General features: G+C 42.9%; 1 protein-coding gene across 3 annotated transcripts in view; it reads left to right on the forward strand.

Moving 5' to 3' along the window:
- LOC126383691 (multiple epidermal growth factor-like domains protein 11) overlaps positions 1-20403 on the forward strand; it is a 214304-nt gene extending 193901 nt beyond the window's left edge. For 2 of the 3 annotated variants that reach the window (XM_050035486.1, XM_050034701.1), the window contains exons 17-26: positions 7094-7222; positions 7697-7825; positions 10161-10289; positions 12446-12574; positions 12912-13145; positions 13675-13826; positions 14933-15002; positions 16788-16841; positions 19855-20079; positions 20198-20403. In XM_050035486.1, the coding sequence (XP_049891443.1) occupies positions 7094-7222; positions 7697-7825; positions 10161-10289; positions 12446-12574; positions 12912-13145; positions 13675-13826; positions 14933-15002; positions 16788-16841; positions 19855-20079; positions 20198-20403 (1457 nt within the window). The remainder of the gene's footprint in view (positions 1-7093; positions 7223-7696; positions 7826-10160; positions 10290-12445; positions 12575-12911; positions 13146-13674; positions 13827-14932; positions 15003-16787; positions 16842-19854; positions 20080-20197) is intronic. The other variant, XM_050036278.1, reaches the window with a different exon arrangement.
- The last annotated feature ends 51 nt before the right edge of the window (positions 20404-20454 follow it).

Genomic DNA, 20454 nt, shown 5'->3' on the forward strand with positions numbered 1-20454 from the left:
TTAAAAGAAATATGAATCCTGTGTGTTTCCATTAAATGTACGGACTTTGGTGAAAACTACGCACTCGCACGAGTTTTCCGCAGAAGCGAAAACAAAACAAGTCTCGCATTCTTCTTCTACGTTTTCTGGCGGTTGGCAACCAGCTTGTAAATGCATTACCGCCTTCCCGACCCGGAGTGTGGATATCACCATGGAGAGAGGTGCGCTATGTCAGACTTAATTCGAACATAACTGTTTCCATCCCCCGTTTTGCGAATCAACATTTTTTCGAATCAACCAAAACCCGGCTAAAGCGAGCGTATTTTAGTTTGTGCGAATCAGGAGGTTTTAATTTGAAATTTGGCGTTTCCATCATAATTTTCCGATGCGATACTTCTAGATGCGCATCTAAACAGGCTGATGGAAACATGGCTACCGTCTCTATCTAGAGTCTGTGTGCAACAATAAACTGAATAGCATAAATTTTAGCATTACTAATAATTTGCAAGAAGGTTCCTAGTTTGAACCCCAGGGTGTGGGAGCCCTTCTGTGGGGAGTTTGCATGTTGTCCCCGTTTCAGCGTGGGTTTCCTCCAGGTGCTTCAGCTTCCTCCCACAGTCCAAAGACAGTCCCATGTGTGAATGTGAGTGTGAATGGTTGTCTAGCAACATGTCAACAGGTACATGTTGAACTGTGCGTACAACTGATTTAATGAGATGAAAAGTGCTATAAACAGTAAATCACTGCAGCTGTAATACTTAAGTAAAACCTTAGATTTTTAGGTCGGGGTTGGTGAGGTTCCTCCAATTTTCCGAGTTGGATATCTGACTTCAGGGGGCATTCCGGTTGAAATTTCCAACGGGGAACTCAGAAATTCCAACTTCCTAGTGCCAATCGAACACACCATTAGATGCCCACGTCAGATTCCCTCAATCAGTTTGTAATGTAGCATTTAAAATTAATTTTTGATCTCAAGCCCAAAAAATGCAACTCCACAGGGTTTTAAAAAGCCCCCTCGTAAAAAAAACTAATTTTACATTACATCACACAAACCCTCTGTGTGAACACAGAAAGTATAATTTGGGCTTGGTCGTCTAAAGGCTTCTATACACACGGTGTGGTTTATAAAATGTGGTGATATCTCTGTCCAGAGCTGAGGTCCTATATCACACTCTGAGACACGTCCACCGACTGCCACTTTAGAGCTGCGGCCACTAAACACAGCCTGCCTGAAACATCTCAAAATGTCTCTCTCCGTGTGACACAGATTGTGACCAACATATTTTTAGACCCGTCAGTGTGACATGCAGCAGACCTGCTCCACACAGACACCAACGTCATTTTGTTTTTGAGTCGATCAGTTGGACAAACTCTCAGAGAGTTGGTGCATGATTCGTCTTCTACATCTCATTTGATGCTGTTTTGTAATCACCTTCTCACACGTCTCCGAGCCGCTCGCAACCTTCAGCTGCTCCGTTTATTTAGAAACAGGACAGAAGACATTGATTCACCCGCTGCACTCGGCCTTTTGACATCTCCATTCACACAACCTTTTTTTGTGAAACCCTGACATCTCTAATTGACTTTAGGTGAGAATTGAGGTGCATAAAGCGCAGCCCTTGAATGTCTACATTTCATTAGAACTGTAGGTAATGAAAGAGAGAGAAATCTAAACCTTGAGCTCGTTCTGTGTGTCCTTCTAACAACTTCTCCAACCTCTTCATTTTATCTGAATCATCTTTTTGTGGGTTCCTCCTGTACATCATTACTTCAGTATGGTTTAACTCCTCTGCAGGTTAAACAGGTGTTAATTCTCCTATGAAGGCAGCTGGTCCAAGGTCCATTGCCAAGTTGAATTTTAAATAGAGACAGTGGAGGAGTGTGCTGTGAAATATTCATCATCATTAAACATGAAGACGGCCTTAGTTATGCCCTGTCCTACATTAGCCATTCCGCTGGCCGCTGCATCTTTGAGCAGGTCCATAGATAACCCAGCGAGTCTTGATAAATCAGACGACCGGCGCCGGGGCTTTTAGTCCCGCTCTATCCCCATCCTCCCGACGTGTGATACCCTAATGATGTTATTGACTGGTAAACTCTCAAAGGCTCTGCTGCATCTCTAAAGAAAACAGCTAACTGTGTGTGTGTGTGTGTGTGTGTGTGTGAGATTTAACTGAGACAAAATGGCTTTTCACCGCTTTAATGAAGAAATCACATCTTTTTCAAGTGGAAACTGTCCAAGATGTGAAACTCACAGAACAGAAATGTGCTCTTAGGAGAGCTGCAGAGTGCTCTGTGTTAGCCACCGTGCATTATCTGTAACACCTCTACAAAACAAAGATATCTTCATTTAGAAGCAAACATACAAACATCTGCTTTGGTGTCAAGACGGTTTCACTGCGCCTCGGTATCCTGGTGCAAAAACTAGGGCTGTCAAACAATTAAAAAAAATATATAGCTAATTCATCTAAATTAATCACATACATCATTTTTGCTGTGTAAGTATTTAAAAAATTCCAGTTCAATTCAGTGTTGTCAGATGTGTCATTGTGAAGCTGCTGGACGTTGGACACAGTTGTCCCCCTGTCCTCGACCACCCAAACTGGTCTGCAGTCCATTCTGTGAGGGAGTTAGTGAGTCGGTCACAGGTAGACTGACTCAGTCTGAACACCTGGTCCAGTGTAGCGTGACGAGGCTGGCTGCTAGCGTTAGCATCAGAGGCTGTGCTAGCTCTGACCTCTGGGTTTGCTGCTAAAGTCTTTGTGTTGAGGTGAGGCTGTGCTAGCTCTGACCTCTGGGTTTGCTGCTAAAGTCTTTGTGTTGAGGTGAAATTTCAGACTGAAGTTCTCCGATGGTACGAAAACACCTTCCTGCAGAACCTGCAGAGAACACTGCTCCTATCGACACTGGACACTGTGGCCTTCAATGATGCACCGTTTCAAAGGGTATCACTGAACATGATTACTCAGCATTCATTTTTTAATGTGTTATTTTCTCTGTGATTAATTAATCTAAATGAACGTGTTATTTTGACCGCTCTAATAAAAACAATAAAAGAAAATCGTTATTATGAAATAGACAAACATATAAAAAAAATATGAAAAGTACAAGAAATGTGTAAAATATATTAGTTTTAAAATGAGCTGTGGAGTGTTTCAAATAAAGAGGATAGAATATTAAAACTGTGCATTAAAGGTCCAGTGTGTCAGATTTAGGAGGATTTAGTGGCATCTAGTGGTGATGATTGTAGAGTGCAACCAGCTCAGAGTTCTCCCGGTTAGAATTCCTTCAATGTTCATTGTTCAGGAGGTTTTTAGCGGGAGCTGAATTACCAACAGAGGTCTCCTCCTCTCCAAAACAAACAGACCAGCTGATTTAAACCAATAAAAACACTGATTAAAGCAGTCTGACGTTACAAATCTGTGTTTCTTCAATGGTGTTCGGCCTGTCTGAGAGGGGCTGCTTGCCCAGCACCTGCTCATGTGTGCTCATCTTTTTTCTCTGATAACTTAAGATCCAGATGTTCAGAATTTTTTTTGGCATACATACATTTCCTTATTTGTACATAGCAAACATTTAGTGTGGATTCTCTGCAGAGTTTTATTAATGAGGCCCCTGACTGGAAGATACTGCAGTTCCCCTTTAATGTAACGTGTAGTGTGTACAGATGAGAGTCTTGTCAGTCGGGCTCCAGGTTTTGTTCCTGAGGTTTTGGTCTTGAACAGAAACAAATCAGGATTCTTTAACTGATGTTTTGAATAACTTGCTCATAAGGGAGCCACAGCAGTGAAACACAAAATGAAATTCACCCTCAAACACATCAAGGAATACTTTCATGCTTTCATCAGTCTTCAGTGATTCACAGACAGAAACTCATCTTCTCTGTGAATAATATTTGATGTATGTTCTGTGTTGTATGTTTCTTTGATTTGATTATATTTCTACGCTCTGTCTTATTCCATGTATCCTCTTTATGAATATTTAATCATTGTAATTATCTGTATCAAAGGTGCAGTGTGTCACTGGAGAAACAGGAGTTTACTGTTGAGTCTCATTCCCAGGTCGTCAGACACTTTGGGCTGGTGGTTCAGTCTGACTACAAACCAGAGGTCGTCGGTATTTGACCTGGGAGACAGGAGAAGTTTCAGCTGGTTGTAATGTGCAGTCCTCACCACAGGATGCCACTAAATCCCCCCTCAGTCTCACACACTGGACCTTTAACGTACATTTTTAAGAGCATCGTCTCTGCATACACCATCCTCTTTGTTTCAGACACTGTACGACTCTTTGCATTTTAAAAACATATATCCTGGGTCAGTGTTTCCTCAGATGTACACACCATTTCCTTGTCAAGTTTGTTTTGTTTTTTTTAATAATCCCCACTTAAGCCTAGAAAGTGGCGTACGCACATTGCAGGCCTTGTTTTGTGTGTACGCAGTGGTTATAAACGAGGCTCCGGGTGTGTACATGTTCATTTGAGTGACACTTAAAAGATGAAGGCCCCCTGACACTTTGGGCCCCTGGGCTCAGTGGGGCCGATCAGTAATCCACTCAAACTGTTTTTTGACCTGTTTAAAGTTTCTATAAAGAGTCACCATCAGTAGGATCCATCATGCGCGGAACAGGAACCTCTGCACCACATTTCATTATCGTCCCTCCAGATAGTTGTTGAGATACTTTTCACTGTGGACCAAAGTGTTGGACGGACCGAGTGACATCACCAGAGAGCGTTGGCTAAAGTCTAATTGTGTGCTGAGTTAAGAGAAGGTCCTCGGGGAGCTGCGGTCCCTCTCCTGCTAATTATCTTTACTAAACGTGGTTTTCTTCATGCACTCACATGTGCCGTGCGTCACTTTGATCCAAAGTTTACAGACACTAGTCATACATTGGTTACTGTTACGTAAGTGCAGGGACTTCATTAAGGCGTTCATAATGATCTTTATTGCTCTCGTATTCCGAGTAAAGAATCCTTCTGGGTTTTATTCTGTTCGAGAAACAATCTGCACGGCCGGCTAATGGTTATTAAAAGCAGAGACAGGCAGAAACTATTAATGAAGACGATACATTTTGTGTAACAGGTGGCAGTAAAATGCAAATGAGTGGCGAACAGTGAAATAATGAATATGGTTTATGTATATTTATCTTATCTAAACATTAACATGAAGACGCAGCACATTACATTTTTGAAACTGTAATGATGTGTTCATGTTTAATGAAGGGGACGATGAGCACACACTGCGTCCTGTAATGTGTCATAATGATGCAACACAAACACTCATTAAACATTTAAAGGTTTGGCGTCATGAGGTCACGTTAAACAGCAGCTCTGGATATTTCTAACTTTTACGCTTTGTTTGAAATGTCACATGATCGTCGCTCTGCCTCCGTTCGTCCTGCTCAGAGAGTTCACACTGTTTTATAAGAAACTTTTAACTCAATAAACTCACAACTTTCAGTTCACACTAAACTCTCCATTGATATAGAGCACGCAGTAGTAGCACTACATCCTCTTACTTTAATTGGCAATAATCAAAAAACCCCAAAGCACATTAATATATCATCAGGCTCGTCAGACGCTACACTGTGTGTGTCTCAATATTTTATCAGTGTAACTAGATTTAAAGATCCAGATATAAAAAAATAGAAGTATTACATCCTAAAGCAACAGGAGGCGCATTTCCCTAAAATGATTAACTGGAAACAAACTTCACGATGAGAAACATTGAACAGTCTCTTTTTTTTTCTCCGGCTCGTCCTGTTTTCTGCAGAAACACTTAGCACATTAGAAACAATCAGCAGTGATGATTCAGTTCACACTGTTTCATATAAGTAGGTATGTTTCAAAGCAATTTTAATCAGAATGCAATTTGAAAAAAACTCAGTTCTCATCAAATTAAAGATGATAATAATGATTAAAATGAGTTTTTGTACTGAATGTTTCACTGAAGGAGAAGGTCAGTAAAGCTTCCTGTTGACAGAGTCTGAAAAGAGACATTTAGTTTCCTCAAATCATATGTTCTTTAAATTTTGTTCACTTTGTTTTCAATATGTTTTTTATTTCCTCTGTTTCCCACAGAATTAGACTCTGTGTGTCCCCCTGCGGTATTACAGTGTCCGTCCACTAACAGTGTTTATTTTGTCACTGACAGGCTCAGACTGTTATTCTGAGTGTCTGACAACATTATGAACGGATCCCTACAGAGACAGAGCTTTGTGTTAAGGAGTAAGAGTATTTAAATGGAGTCTGGTGGGTTTGGTGACGGTGATTTCAGGACTGTTTCTGGTTAAACAAAAAGGACGGTGATTTCAGGACTGTTTCTGGTTAAACAAAAAGGATCTTCCTCTTTAACACAAAGCTCTATCTCTGTAGGGATCCTTTCATAATGCTGTCAGACACTCAGAATAACAATCTGAGCCTGTCAGTGACAAGAACACTTTTAGTGGACGGACACTGACGGTGCTCAAGTGCCTGCAGGGATTACACTACAGCCTCCTGCATTTAAAACTTTACTTAAAGGGTAATTTGCAACCTGGACCCTATTTTCCCACATCTTTGTGTCTCAGTGACTGATGGGAACAACAGCTTTGAAAGTGGTTCACTACTGAGAAAGAGCGCTGTAGCCGACAGCAGTTAAATCGGCTGCAGTGTAACCACTCGGGGCATGTTCGATTTCAGGGCTGTTTCTGGTTAAACAAAAAGCATCTTACTCTTGAACACAAAGCTCTGTCTCTGTAGGGATCCTTTCATAATGCTGTCAGACACTTAGAATAACAATCTGAGCCTGTCAGTGACAAAACAAACACTGTTAGTGGACGGACACTGACAGTGTGAACAGAGTGGTGACATTACAGCCTGTTTCGTGGTTGTCGGCTGCAGCGCTCTCTGTCAATACTGGACCAGTTTTAGAAATTGTTCCCATCAGTCACTGAGACACAGAAACATGGGGAAATGGAGTCCAGGCTATAAGTTGCCTTTTCAGTAAAGTTTTGAATGCAGGAGGTAAAATATCTGGGTATGTCTTCCATCACTGGTGTTGCCATGAAGACTAAGAGTACGTGTGTGTGTGTGTGTGTGTGTGTGTGTGTGTGTGTGTGTGTGTGTGTGTCGTCACAGTGTGTCCCAGTGGAAAGTTCGGTAAAGCCTGCGCTGAGGCGTGTTTGTGCACCAACAACGGCACCTGTAACCCAATCGACGGCTCCTGTCAGTGCTACCCTGGATGGATTGGCGAGGACTGCTCCAAACGTGAGGCGCCACAAATCATCTCCTCTTCCTCTTTCTCACTCTCTATCCCCCCCCGCCTTTCTCACCTAAGCACTTATCGACCCGCTGGAGTTGACCGTGAACCAGTCAGACACCGCTGAGGAAAACAAACAAAACGAAAAAACCCAGAGGCAATTACTCCATCGGCTCTGACATTAATTATCCATCTTACACTGAACAGAGCTACCACCCAGTTCACCCAGCTGAAGGCACAGAGCGTCCTCAGCTCCTGCTCAGCCTGCTGACAGCTGCTGCTGCTGCTGCGTTAGAGAGGAGACTGTGTGTATTGTTCATCTTCTTCAATCTTTATCTAACTGTGTGTGTGTGTGTGNTGCTGCTGCTGCTGCTGCTGCGTTAGAGAGGAGACTGTGTGTATTGTTCATCTTCCTCAGTCTTTATCTAACTGTGTGTGTGTGTGTGTGTGTGTGTGTGTGCTTTGATGCGTGTTATTGGCAGCGTGTCCTCAGGGCTCGTGGGGTCCAGACTGCATCCACACGTGTAACTGTCACAACGGAGCTCAGTGCAGCGCCACAGACGGAGAGTGTAACTGCAGCCCTGGATGGACGGGACTCTACTGTACTCAGCGTATGCCTCCCACACACACACACACACACACACACACACAGAGCAGTGATACACTCTCTGGCTGCTGTGAGAGCACGTTACTGATGCGCTCTCACTTCTTGCAGCGGAGTCACAGAGGTCGGTCTCCTGCTTTGAATATCTCACACCTGCACCTCCATCTGGTGGCAGATCAAACAAACTACACGCCTGGAGACATTTGGCTTTTTCTTATGAAGCTAAATAAATAGACACCACTTTAAATAAAGAGGTGAAACGTGGGATGACTTCCATCGCCTTGTTCAGGTGTCGCTCTGACTACAGCAGCTGCTTATGACTGAGGGAAGTTTTTAGTCGGATAGTTTTGTGCCTCCTTGTCTCCTCTCTCCTCCGTCCTCCTGACTGTGACCCAGAAATGGATCTCAGTGTGCTCCCTCGAAGGATCACTCACTTCCTAAAAGTCCTAAATTCTTGAGGAGGAAGGAGAGAGGAGGAGCTGTGAGCGGGGATACACAGGTGTATCCTTGGCGAAAGTCTAGGTGTGACACACAGTTGATGATGCAGCTGTGTGTCACATGTCCAAAGCGCAGGTGTCTCATTTTGTTAATCAACCTGTTGCCTCGGCTCTTCTCTCCTCGTGTCTCCTTCTTGTCTCCTCCACCCAAATCTCCTCCCTTCCCTCCTTCCCTTTCTACCTCATCCTTTTCCCCAGTGGAGTTCGATGCCACCTCAGCTCACCTCACCTGGCCAACATCGTTAGACGCTTATACAATGTTAGGACAGCGTCCAATGCCGACGTCAGTTTGACGTAGAACACTGACAATAGATGGCGTTGATGTTTTGTTGGTTTTAAGTTGAAGTTAAATAACCAAAATCCAACGTCTTCCAAACATCTCATGCTGACGTCATCTCAATGTAGAACAACATTTAGTCGTGAGGTATGGAAAATAAAACCCAACGTCCACACAACATGAAACTCGAACGTCGTTAGACATTTAAAATATAGTCAGCCTGATTTTCATTCCAAGCAAAATTTAAAGTCTGGGTGAAGCAAAGTCAGTGATTTCTTTTTAAACACATCAGGCATGTTTGAAAATAATGACTGAGAACTGTGTTGTTGCATCATGGAGTCAGACTGTTAAACTGTCCCTGTGTCCAGGATTGTTGGTCGGGCCTAAAAACCTGCTGGATGACACACTGGAGTCCTGTACTGCCCCTTACAACCCATTTTGAAGCCTAATAATAATAATGATAACTTTATTTGTGCAGCACAGTTGATGCAGCAAGTGAAACTCAAAGTGCTTTAAATTAATAAAATGAGAAAATACAGATATGAGACAATAAAATGAAGTTAAAAAGATAAAAATACACACACATAAAAAATATACCAGATATCAGATAAACAGTCAGGAGCCAGTCCATGAAGAGAAATCTTAAAATGAATTCTAAACTAAACAGGAAGCCGATAAAGAGCCTTTAAAACTGGAGTAATGTGCTCTTGGCGTTTAGTCTTGGTGAGCAGACGTGCTGCTGCATTTTGGATCATCTGCACTTCACATACTTGGTGATTGTTTTTAATCTTTTATATTCTGCTGATTATTAATAACACATTATTCTGTGGTGTTACGAACTCATCACACATATAAACACTTCCTTGCTTCACCCAGACTTTAACGTTTGTCTGATGTCAGAGTGCAGCCTCTTTCTGCCATCACATTGACTTCAGGGTCAGCTGGGGTCGTTCAGATACTGTTAGAGAATAATAAAAGGGAGAACCAGCCTTTATTAATAACTCCAGGAGATTATTTGAGCAGCAGAGAACTAAAACTCAGCGTGTAATCACAGAGGCTGTAAACTAATCATCAGTTCAGTCATATAATCTAAAACTCAAATGTGAACATGAAACCAAAGAGTCTGTTATGAGCGACGGTTGCGTTACTGTCGCATTGTAAGTATAAAAGGTCAGAACTGATCCAGCAGCTCGTTCTGTCTAATGGATGTTTACAGGAAACAGCTGTGGTTTAATTTAAAAGTTTTCATCCTCCACGTCAGCTCAGATTATTTCTGGGTTTGTTTCCATCCTGAGTGAAACTCATCTGCTGCACTGATGCTGCTGCGTCACCACAAACAGCTCCAGAGTGTCTCCAGGGTTAAATCTGCCTGAGATGCAAACTGGGTCCGGTTCAATCTGCAGAGATGATCCGTGCTGGTTCCACTGTGACAGAACAGATTAGCCAGTCACAGGAAAGCTGCTTCAGATGAGTGGATCATCTCTCAGGTCTGAGGAACAGCTGATGTTGGAAAGTGTCCTCGTCCTCTGTTAGACATTGAAAACATGCTGTTGTGTGTCTGTCTTCAGGCTGTCCCACAGGTTTCTACGGCGCCCAGTGTGCTGAAGTGTGTCGCTGTCAGAACGGCGCCGACTGCGACCACATCAGCGGACAGTGTTCCTGCAGGACGGGCTTCATCGGACAGAGCTGTGAGCTCAGTGAGTGTGTGTGCACGTCCACGTCCGTACACACAGAGTGTCAGGTGTTCAGGATGAAAGTAAACCAGCGAAGGCTGAGTAGTAATCTCATCGATGTCTTAGACAGCCTCGTGTCATCACAAAATAATGATATTCTCATATTATTATTATTCTGCTCACGTAGTTCAACAATAATGAAAATGATTATACTTCATATTAAAACGTATGTTAATAGAATAAACATTAGTTATATTGTAAAAATGATGAAGAAAATGAAAACGAAGCACAACAGCTGCTGCATAGTAAAGATGGAGGGATGTGTTATGACAACATAGATTATGAGATTATGTAAATTCATCAACTCATTTCACACCACAGTTTATACTGAGGTAACTGTTCCTTTAAATCTCTGCACATATGTGTACGTTGTGCGCTCAGTCCAGTCATCAGATGAAAACGTCGGCATTGTACGTTTCTGCAAACTCCGGACACGTTTTATTTTCACGTTGATATTTATATTTGATTTTTATTTTACACATGTAAAAAAAAGACTTGAAGATACCAACAGAAAGTTACATTCACAAATAATGTAAAGCAGTTGTCAGTGTAAAGTTACTTTGATTTACACATCTGAAAAGGAGTGAGAGGAAGTATAACCTTATTAAGTCCCGCCCCTTCTCCATTAAGTCACTGAGTGAAATGAAACAGCTTCAGACAGCACGTTTCATAAGAATCATATCAGTGTTTCTAAAGTGACGTAGTATCTGAGCTGACTGTGGAGGGGACTGTGGATGATTTGACACCTTAGAGAGACGCCAACAAACAACTGAACTGGTTGTGATTTAAGGAGTCATTACTGTGTTTTTGACATCTTTTTAACCCCTTAAAGGAAATGGCCATTTTAGAATGAAAATACAGACAGTACTTACTGACCCTCATGCCGACAAGAAGTCCAGTGTAGTTTTTTAATCCACAAAACTCCTTCGGGGTGTCGGAAGATAACAGCTAGCCGGAATAACAGCTACACTTGAAGCGCATGGAACCCACATTTTGAAAATGTAATAAAACTCTGCTAATGCATTTCAAAAACGTCAGAGTGGCTCATCCGTCGTAATCCAAGTGCCCTGAAGCTGCGGCGTACAAAACTGACTTGAAAAGACGTAATTTACTCCACTTTTATAGCATCATTTCTCACCGTGGTCAGTTAGCCTGCATATCGAGTCACTCAAGAACAAGAATGTCTCCGAACGAGTTCCCATGTTAACTCAGCGCTCCTGCAGGCTAACTGACCACGGTGAAAAATGATGCTATAAAAGTGGAGTAAATTAAGTCTTTTCAAGTCAGTGTTGCATGCCGCAGCTTCAGGGCACTTGGATTATGACGGATGAGCCGCTCTGACGTTTTTGAAATGCATTATTTATGCAGTTTTATTACATTTTCAAAATCCGGCTAGCTGTTATCCTCCGATACCTCGAACGAGTTTTGTGGATTAAAAAACTACACTGGACTTCCTGTCGGCATGAGGGTCAGTAAGTACCGACTGTATTTTCATTCTAAAGTGGCCATTTCCTTTAATGAGGTTGTCTTTAAGCGATCCATCGCAGTGTTTCCTGCTGAGATAGTGGCACCAAACATGATCTTTTCCAAACGATAACACACAATCATTACCCCTAAACCCAACGTGTGGCAGCAACCAGTCCATATTAATCTGGCTTTAGTAGATCAACTGAAGAGGAAAATAATTATCATTATTATAGTTATAAAAAATTAAATGATATTAAATAAAAATAAAAACTAAAAAAAGGGGGAAAAAAATCTATTTTTCAGCGATCTGATTGGTCGTCTTCTTCTTCTTACCCTTTGCCTGGCTTTAGGGTGATATAGCTGACTGTTGGTTTGGCTTCATCTGGACAGTGGTTTGGTTTTTGCATTCTCATTTGGACAGAGGATTTTTTAAAAACAAGGGAAAAAACCCTGTTTTCAGAAATACCCATGTCCGTGTGGACTCGGCCATAGTTTCATGTTTTTAAGATGATGAGCTGAAGCCACAAAGAGACGATGGAACTTAAACTGATAATCAGAGTTCTGAGTTTAAACATTACACCTATAATAATCTCTGCTCATCCACCTGTGAGATCTAAAGACATATCAAACCTCTGCTCCTCCTCTGTGTCCAGAGTGTCCTGCAGGGACGTTTGGTTACGGCTGCCAGCAGCTGTGTGAGTGCATGAACAACGCCACCTGTGACTACGTGACGGGAACCTGTTACTGCAGCATCGGCTTCAAAGGCATCCGCTGTGACCAGGGTGAGAGCTAATGTTGTGTGTGTGAGGCTGATCTGAGGGTCTGATGGAGATGAAACATGAAAACAAGATGACAGGAGGATATACATTATGTTAGAGATTAAAAAGAAGACAAAGTGTTTCTGTAGGATGAAGGAACAAAGAGTTTTCTGATGGACACACACGTCTGCTGGGTTACAGATACAAAGACAGATCTGGTGTAAAATACAAGAATAAAGTATGTAGAGTCAACAACACAGCTGTGAGTGAACTGTGAGGACTTTAATGAGCCGTAGTGTGTGTTGGTGACAGGAGATCAGGTGTTGTGTGTTTACCTGTTGTGTGTCCCTGTTCTGCTCAGCGGCTCTGATGATGGAGGAGCTGAACCCGTACACCAAGATCAGCCCGGCGCTGGCATCAGAGCGCCAGTCGGCTGGCGCCGTCCTGGGCATCATCTTCCTGCTGCTGCTCATCATGGCCATGCTCGGCCTGGTCGTCTGGTTCCGCTACCGGCAGAGAGAGAAAGGCCACCACGTGCCGAGCGTCACCTACACGCCCGCCCTGCACATCAACTCCACAGACTACTCCCTCTCAGGTGAGACGACCGAGGCTCTGGTGGTTAGCTTCTTCCTCCAGGTGGTTTTCTTTCTTTCACATCAGGCTGAGTGGACGGACAGACGACCTGAGCTACGACTGGAACTGATACTGTTTTCATTTAATCATTTAATCCATAAATTGTCAAAAAATGTGAGAAAGTTTTTCATCAGTTTGTTTTGTCAGGCCAAAGAGATTCAATTTACAATGATAGAAAACAGAAATCTCACATTTTAGAGGCTGGAAGCTTTATAAACAATCAGTTATTGAAAATTGTTGTAAATTAATTTGCACTGTGTGAGATAATGACTGTTAGTGTCTGTGCGGCTCTAACCTTCTATGATCACACGCAGGAGAGAGCAGGTAAAGGAGATGAATGTTCTCAGTGTCTTCTCTTGGTTCCAGTTGGACTTCCTTTGTTTTAATCTGCAGCATCAGTGTGTAGATTCCTGGTGTCAGGTTGTGTGTGTGTGTATTGATGATGTGTAGATGATGTCAGTGTGTGTGCTGATGCTGTGTGCTGACAGCAGGGCTGCAGTGTACAGGCCTGCTCTCCTCTCCAGAGTCCTCTCCCAGTAACAGCTCTGTAGGACGCTGCTTCTCCAACCCCAGCTACCGCACTCTGGGGCCGTGCACCTACGCTGCCCACTACGCCAAGCCGGACAAGAGGAGCTCCGCCAAGGTACGTTCAAGGACTCTTTCTCTGGTAGATGTGATTTCGGCTGCTTTATTTTTGGCAGTTTTTTTAATCCACTTTATTTATTATTTTTCACATTTAAGAAATCATGTATACAAGAGTACAGGAAAACATTTTTTCTACCCCTGGAAACAAACAGTCAGATAAACTGCAGTATGAAAGAATAATGTGCCCCATAAAAAAAAAGCATTAATAGACACATATGTGTGTGCACCTGTGTGCCTGCAGATGTTGAGAACCAACAGTACAACAACCTCACAGCTGTTCAAGCAGATATGTAATGAAGGGTTGTCATACAGGTTACCCACAAGGCCACTGCCCTTAAAAAGGGTGAGCTGGTAACAGGTTGTCATTTTAACAAAATGAGCAGCTTTCGTCTCTGTCAGTCAGAAATCAAAGATCCATTCTTTATAAAACAGGAACCAAAGGGGGCGGGGCCTAACAAATCTTAAATATTAATACGTGCCTTCTCATCCTAACTTTAATTAGTTATTTACAATCGAAAAGGCGTCTTATGGCATCATGAATACAGATTACAGTATTAAAATAACTCAGTGAAACAGCAGACAGAAATAAATGATAATGAACGACAAACAAAACTAAAACACAAAATGAAAGTGATTCATTCAGGATTTAAAGTTCACAGATATTCATAACGACAGAGGGCCTTTCCTATTTTACAGCATTTTACATATTTTTTGTTTAGAATTACTTCATTTAGAAAGGCAGGAAATATTGGGCTAGTTATTTATTTATTTATTTTTAAATTGTGAATAAAATATAATAAAATATTGATCCCAAATTCTGTTTTCAGAAAACTTTATATTTTCATAATATAAAAATCATAATATTTTGATCCTTGTAATTCAGCCAATATTGTAAAAAGTCCCAAAAGGTCCTGATTAAATTACAGGAGAAGAACAGAATGTTTCAGTGTCTGACGTCACTCTGGTTTACACGTTTGGCTGAAATCTTTATGTCCTGCCACAAAGAATTAAAGTGTCACGTCATCAGGACACGAAGCATCGTCTCATTTCTGTGAGTGTTACAGTGTGTGTTTTAATGTGTTTCATCCTGTGTGTGTTTCCCAGATGAAGACGAAGAAGCGCCACAGGAACAGTGCTCCAGAGTGGGGGGCGTACTGTAACCTCAGCGATCTCGGTCAGTCTGAGTTTCTTTTGCTTTGGCTCTGCGGCGTCACACAGTCACACCTACAGACGCTGTTTAGGAAGAATGGGATGATGAACTGGAATATTTCTGCAGAATAATGTGAGGACTAAAGGACACACTGTACTCTGACGCTGCAGTTTTAAAATTCCTGGCACTAGATGACTAAACACAGATTCAGCTCTGCAGCCTTCAGCAGAACCCATCACACACAGTCACGACAATTAGGGACTAACACTGAGTAAATTAACACTGAGTTCTACCGACTTAAACTTTTCTTAAACAGAACAAAACAAACAGACTTAAATGTGACTTTAAACTAACAGATGTTGTTTTAAAATCATGAGAGTTTTACGTCAGTTGGTGAACTCTGTGATCTCCATCTTTTGGTGTGAGGTCATTAAACTCAGTCTGAGCTGTCTTCAGTCTTTTTCTCGTCTCAACGTTCCAATAAAATCAGACATGTTTAATATTCTTGTAAGTTTTTAGTCTTGGCTCAGGCAAATACTAAAGTTCAATGACGTGAACATCAACAACCAATGTCTGCGCTCTTCTCAACACCAAACAGGAAGCACGAAGCCAGTTCAACTTACTCAGGATATCTTGTCATTATCTGGCCTGACTAACCGTCACATCGGCCGTCTGATAACCGGTTATCAACTAGTTCAGTCAGCTCTAGGTTTTCCTAAAGGCCCTGACACACCAAGCCGACAGTCGGCCGTTGACCAAAGTCAGGCCGTCACTGAGCGTCTGTCGGCCTAGTTTTTGCAGTGTGTCCCGCACCGTCGGCCTGTAGTGAAACCGGGGCTAACCGGTGCTTCCTCCTCAGGCTCCACTTCACTCAGCTGCCCCACAGACCCGCTGCTTCTTCACACTTTAACCTGAATAACAAACTGGAGCTAGCTGGGAGCGGCTAGCGGAGCGTTAGCCGCAGCATGACCGGAGGGAAGCACAGCCAGTTAGCCTCCGCTAGTCTCTGAGCTAGCCCCGGCTCTCCGTTTGGATCCAACCGGAGCACCGAGCCCTGGTTTGTTATTCAGGTTAAAGTGGGAAGAAGCAGCGGGTTTATCGGGCAGCTGAGTGAAGTGGAGCCTGCGGAGGAAACACCGGGACCGTCTGGATGTAATAGTCCGTGGAGGTGCTGCGGTGCTCGGCTGCACAGATAGGAAACCCCTCGGCTGACAGGATGTACCACTCTCTCACTCCGCTCTCTCTCACGCAGGCGCAGAACGTACGTGCTACTTGGCCGTCGGATGTAGTCCGTGTAGTGTGTTCAAATGCAACTGACACAGGGCGACGTGAGGCGACGTAGACGACGCAACAGTTGTCTTTCGTCGCCGCTAGTTCTTTGATGTCGGTTTGGTGTGTCTGCACCTTGTAAAATTGAATTTCCCCTCAGGGGGATTAATAAAGTATATAAAATTAAAAAAAGAAAAAAAAATGAAAAAAAAATCAGCCACGAGCACGTTCATGTAAAAGGGGCGGGGTTGTTAATTGCGAGTGACATCATCAGAACCATGAATGAAGGAGGCTGCTTCATATCATATGTGTTGATATCAAAATGTTGATGGCGTGGGACATAAATGATCTTCTGTGCTCGTAACGGAAAACGCAGAAATCTTGAAAACCTTTAAGGACCTTTTTTATTTATTTATTTATTTTTTTTATGTTTTCACCTTTCAGAACTTTTTTTCTCTGTTTGTTTTGTTTTGTTTTGTTTTGTTTGTTTGTTTGTTTGTGTTATTTTCACCTTTCGGGACCTTTCCTCTCTGCTTCCAGGTGTTTACTGCATCGACCGGCGTTTCAGTTACCACGTGGAGCCGCACTACAGAGGTACAGTGTGAGGTGGACTGAGCCTGTGTGACATCATCAACCTCTGACTCCCCCAGCCAATCCTCTCGCTCCAACAGTTCCCTCAGCCAATCAGAGCCTCTCTTGCATTTTATGTTGCGGCATGTTAACCGGCGACGCTGCTGCTCTGTCCGTTTATCACATGTAGCTCTGAGTATCTAACTCTGGTTCATCGTCCCACAGAAACATCTCTGTTTTGACCAAATGTAAAATTATATTTTGACAGTGATTTGTACAAAGTTAAAGTTAAAGTTTATAAATGAACATAATCTTAATCATTTAGGTTACTGTTAGAATATCTAATAAAACAGATGAGCTGCAGGACAAAATGAGGCTTCAAGCCTTCAGGGAGTGCTGTTGCCATGAGGGGGTTAACTTGGTCTGTAACAGTGTTAAGGTGGGTGGAGCCTGTCAGGTGGCGTCCACATGAACATCAGGACCAAAAGTTTCACAGCAGAACATCGTATTGTGACTAAATGTTGGACTGTCAGTGGTTTTGTTGTTTTGGCTGATGATCTTCTGCAGATCTCCACAGACAGTATGAAACACTCCACATGTAACACACACCAAATGATTTCAGAGAAGAAGAGAACCTGAGAAACTGACTGAACCCACCTGAACTCTTCGGGAGGTTTATTTCTCTGAGTTAAAGTGCAGGAAGAGGATGAGTCAGTGATGAGCAGCATGTTGAACCCTCACAGTGCCTGCTCCTGAACGCACTCTGTCCCTGAACATGATTGTATTTGATTGGCTGTTGTTGATACGAACCTGCTGGTGCTGACTGTGTGTTTGTGTCTCTGCAGGATGAACCTGACTCCTCTCCTCTGTGTGTTTCCCCTCTCTGCCGGGGCGCTCCTCCTGCTTTGACCCCATCACTCCCAAAACTCACCTGTGGGCACTTCTCACGATAACTGAATGCTGTGTTCTCCTCGCACTCGCTGTGTTTCTCCTTCAGATGTTTTTAACCTCAGCTGCTTCTGATTGTTGATGTTGGCCTGAGAGTTTAACCTGTTGTCCTGTGATGAAATTATTATTTTAACATGTGTTTTTCTTACAGGACAGTTGTTATTGTGATAGTCTACGTTTTTATTCTTTACGTTAAATCCCAAAGAAACCAAAACCACCAGTGAGTCAATCAGCAGCCATCTTCTTCCTGTGTGCCATAAAAACACATCACTGTTCCTTCATCACCATGAACACACACACTGTAGGTTATTTTGACACCTTCACACACCATCCCGCTGACACCAGAACAGCAAATGTGGATTAATCTGCCACTGAAAATACTCCCCAACAAAGTCTTTATTTCCTCTTGTTGGCGCTAGCCGTGGCTGAAGACATTATGTTTCCGGTTTGTTCATACATCTGTACAAAAATCCATCAGTCTGTTCCATTCTTGTGAACATGATATCTTAAGATCACTCTCCAAATTTGGCACAAACAGATTCTGGTGGCCAAAGGTCAAGGTCACTGTGACCTCGCATCCATCTCATTCTCATGAACGCAATATTTTAAGAACAGCTTGAATGAGTTTCTTTAAATTTGGCACAAACGTCCACTTGGGCTCAACAATGAACTGATTAGATTTCAATGGTCAAAGGTCAAGGTCACTTCAAGGTCACTGTGACCTTGCATCTGCCTCATTCTCGTGAAGGTGATATCTCAAAAACACCTTCAGAAAGTTCCTCTGAATTTGACACCAAGGTCGACCTGGACTAAAGAATAAACTGAATAGGATTTTGTGGTCAAAGGTCAGTGTGACCCCACAAAATATGTTTTTGGCCATGACTTAACAATTCATACACTAATTATGACAAAACTTAATACAAATGTCCAGTAGGACATTTGTGTACGTGTCCCCATCCTTGTGAGCACGGTATCTCAAGAACGCCTCAAGGGAATTTCTTTAAATGTGGCACAAATGTCCACTTGAACTCAAGAATGATCTGTTTGGAATTTGGTGGTCAAAGGTCAGTGTGACCATGTGTCCTTTTCACTCTGGTGAACCTGATATCTGAAGAAGGCCTTGAGGGCCATTCTTCAAATTTGGCACAAACGTCCACTTGGACTCAACAATTAAGTGATTAGATTTCAGTGGTCAACTGGACAACTCCAGAATTCATACATTAATTCTGACCAAACTTGACACAAATGTCTGACAGGATAAAATAATGAAGGTCAAAAGGTCAAAGGTCAGCTTGACTGTGACATCATCATGTCTTAACATCATATCTCAGGAACAGAAGGGGAGACATTTGGTCAGATACTGAATTGGTGACTCTAATCTTGAAACTGTGCTGATTGTATAGATCTTCTGTGTGTGAAGCATCCATGTTTTCACTGACATGGATGGAGACTGTCAGAGACACTGGACTGGTGGGCGGAGTCATACAACAGCAAATCATAAATTCTGGTTAAAAATAAAAGTTTAGGAAGTTTGTGAGACAGATTTCTGTTGGTGGAATTTGTTGACAAATCAGAAATATAAAGAATATCCTCAGCCTCATCGTCTGACAGCAGCATCTACAGAAATGTAATTTGGAGTTATAACAGCAGGAAATTTCTGACATGATGTCTGAGGGAGCAGTGCTGCTGATAGGCCCTGTTATCAGACATGAAATTGGTTGCTATGGTAACTCCTGTAAGGGCCAGCAGCCTGCAGGAAATGGTTCATACATGACACATCAGATTTTTCTTTCTAACCTTCATGAGAAGGAAACAGAACAGCAGCTGGTTTCAGTTCAGGAAGTTGCTGTTTTTGAATATCTGTGGTTTGTATTTTTAATTTTTAGAGGAGGATTTTATCCTTTAATAAATATTAAACTCTAAGAACTGTAAGTCTGAGGTTTGGATGTGCTGCAGTACAGGTTATACCTCAGTGAGGAGCCTCTCCAGTTCAACAGGAGTCCAACAGGTTCATGTGACTCGTTCCTCCGTGAGTCACAGAGCGTCACTGATGGATGGAGGTTAATGATGGACGATGTTTATCTTTCAGACTACATGAAGGGCTCGTTGTCCAGCACCTGCTCCCTCAACAGTGAGAACCCGTATGCCACCATCAATGACGCACCTGCTGTGTGTAAACACTCAGAGAGCAGCTATGTGGAGATGAAGTCGCCAGCTCACCATGAACACATGACACACTGTTGCTCCGCCGCCGCTGCCATCATCACCACTACGACCACCACCACTGCACCCGCCAAGAACGTCTATGACATGGGTGTGTTACTTACATCATGTTTTATGCCTTGAGGCTGGAAAAAAAACAGCATAGAAATAATGAGAACTGATCCATCAACTAAATCATCTCTACTTTAACCTCGTTTATCTCCTCTCAGAACCGACCATCAGCATCGTCCAGGGAGCCGGCAGCATGGTGGTTCCCAGTTACCCTCAGAACCCGTACGACCTGCCGAGGAACAGCCACATCCCGAGTCACTACGACCTGCTTCCTGTGCGCCCGAGCCCCTCCCACAGCCACAGCCTCACCCTGCACAGCCACAGCCCCCCGCTGCCAGGCAGCCCCACCAGCTCGCTGCTCTAGACCTCCACCCCCCCCCCACCCCCCACAGCACCCAGACTGGACACTGGACCA

This window comes from Epinephelus moara, chromosome 1 (assembly GCF_006386435.1).
Source record: "Epinephelus moara isolate mb chromosome 1, YSFRI_EMoa_1.0, whole genome shotgun sequence".
Classification (NCBI taxonomy): domain Eukaryota; kingdom Metazoa; phylum Chordata; class Actinopteri; order Perciformes; family Serranidae; genus Epinephelus; species Epinephelus moara.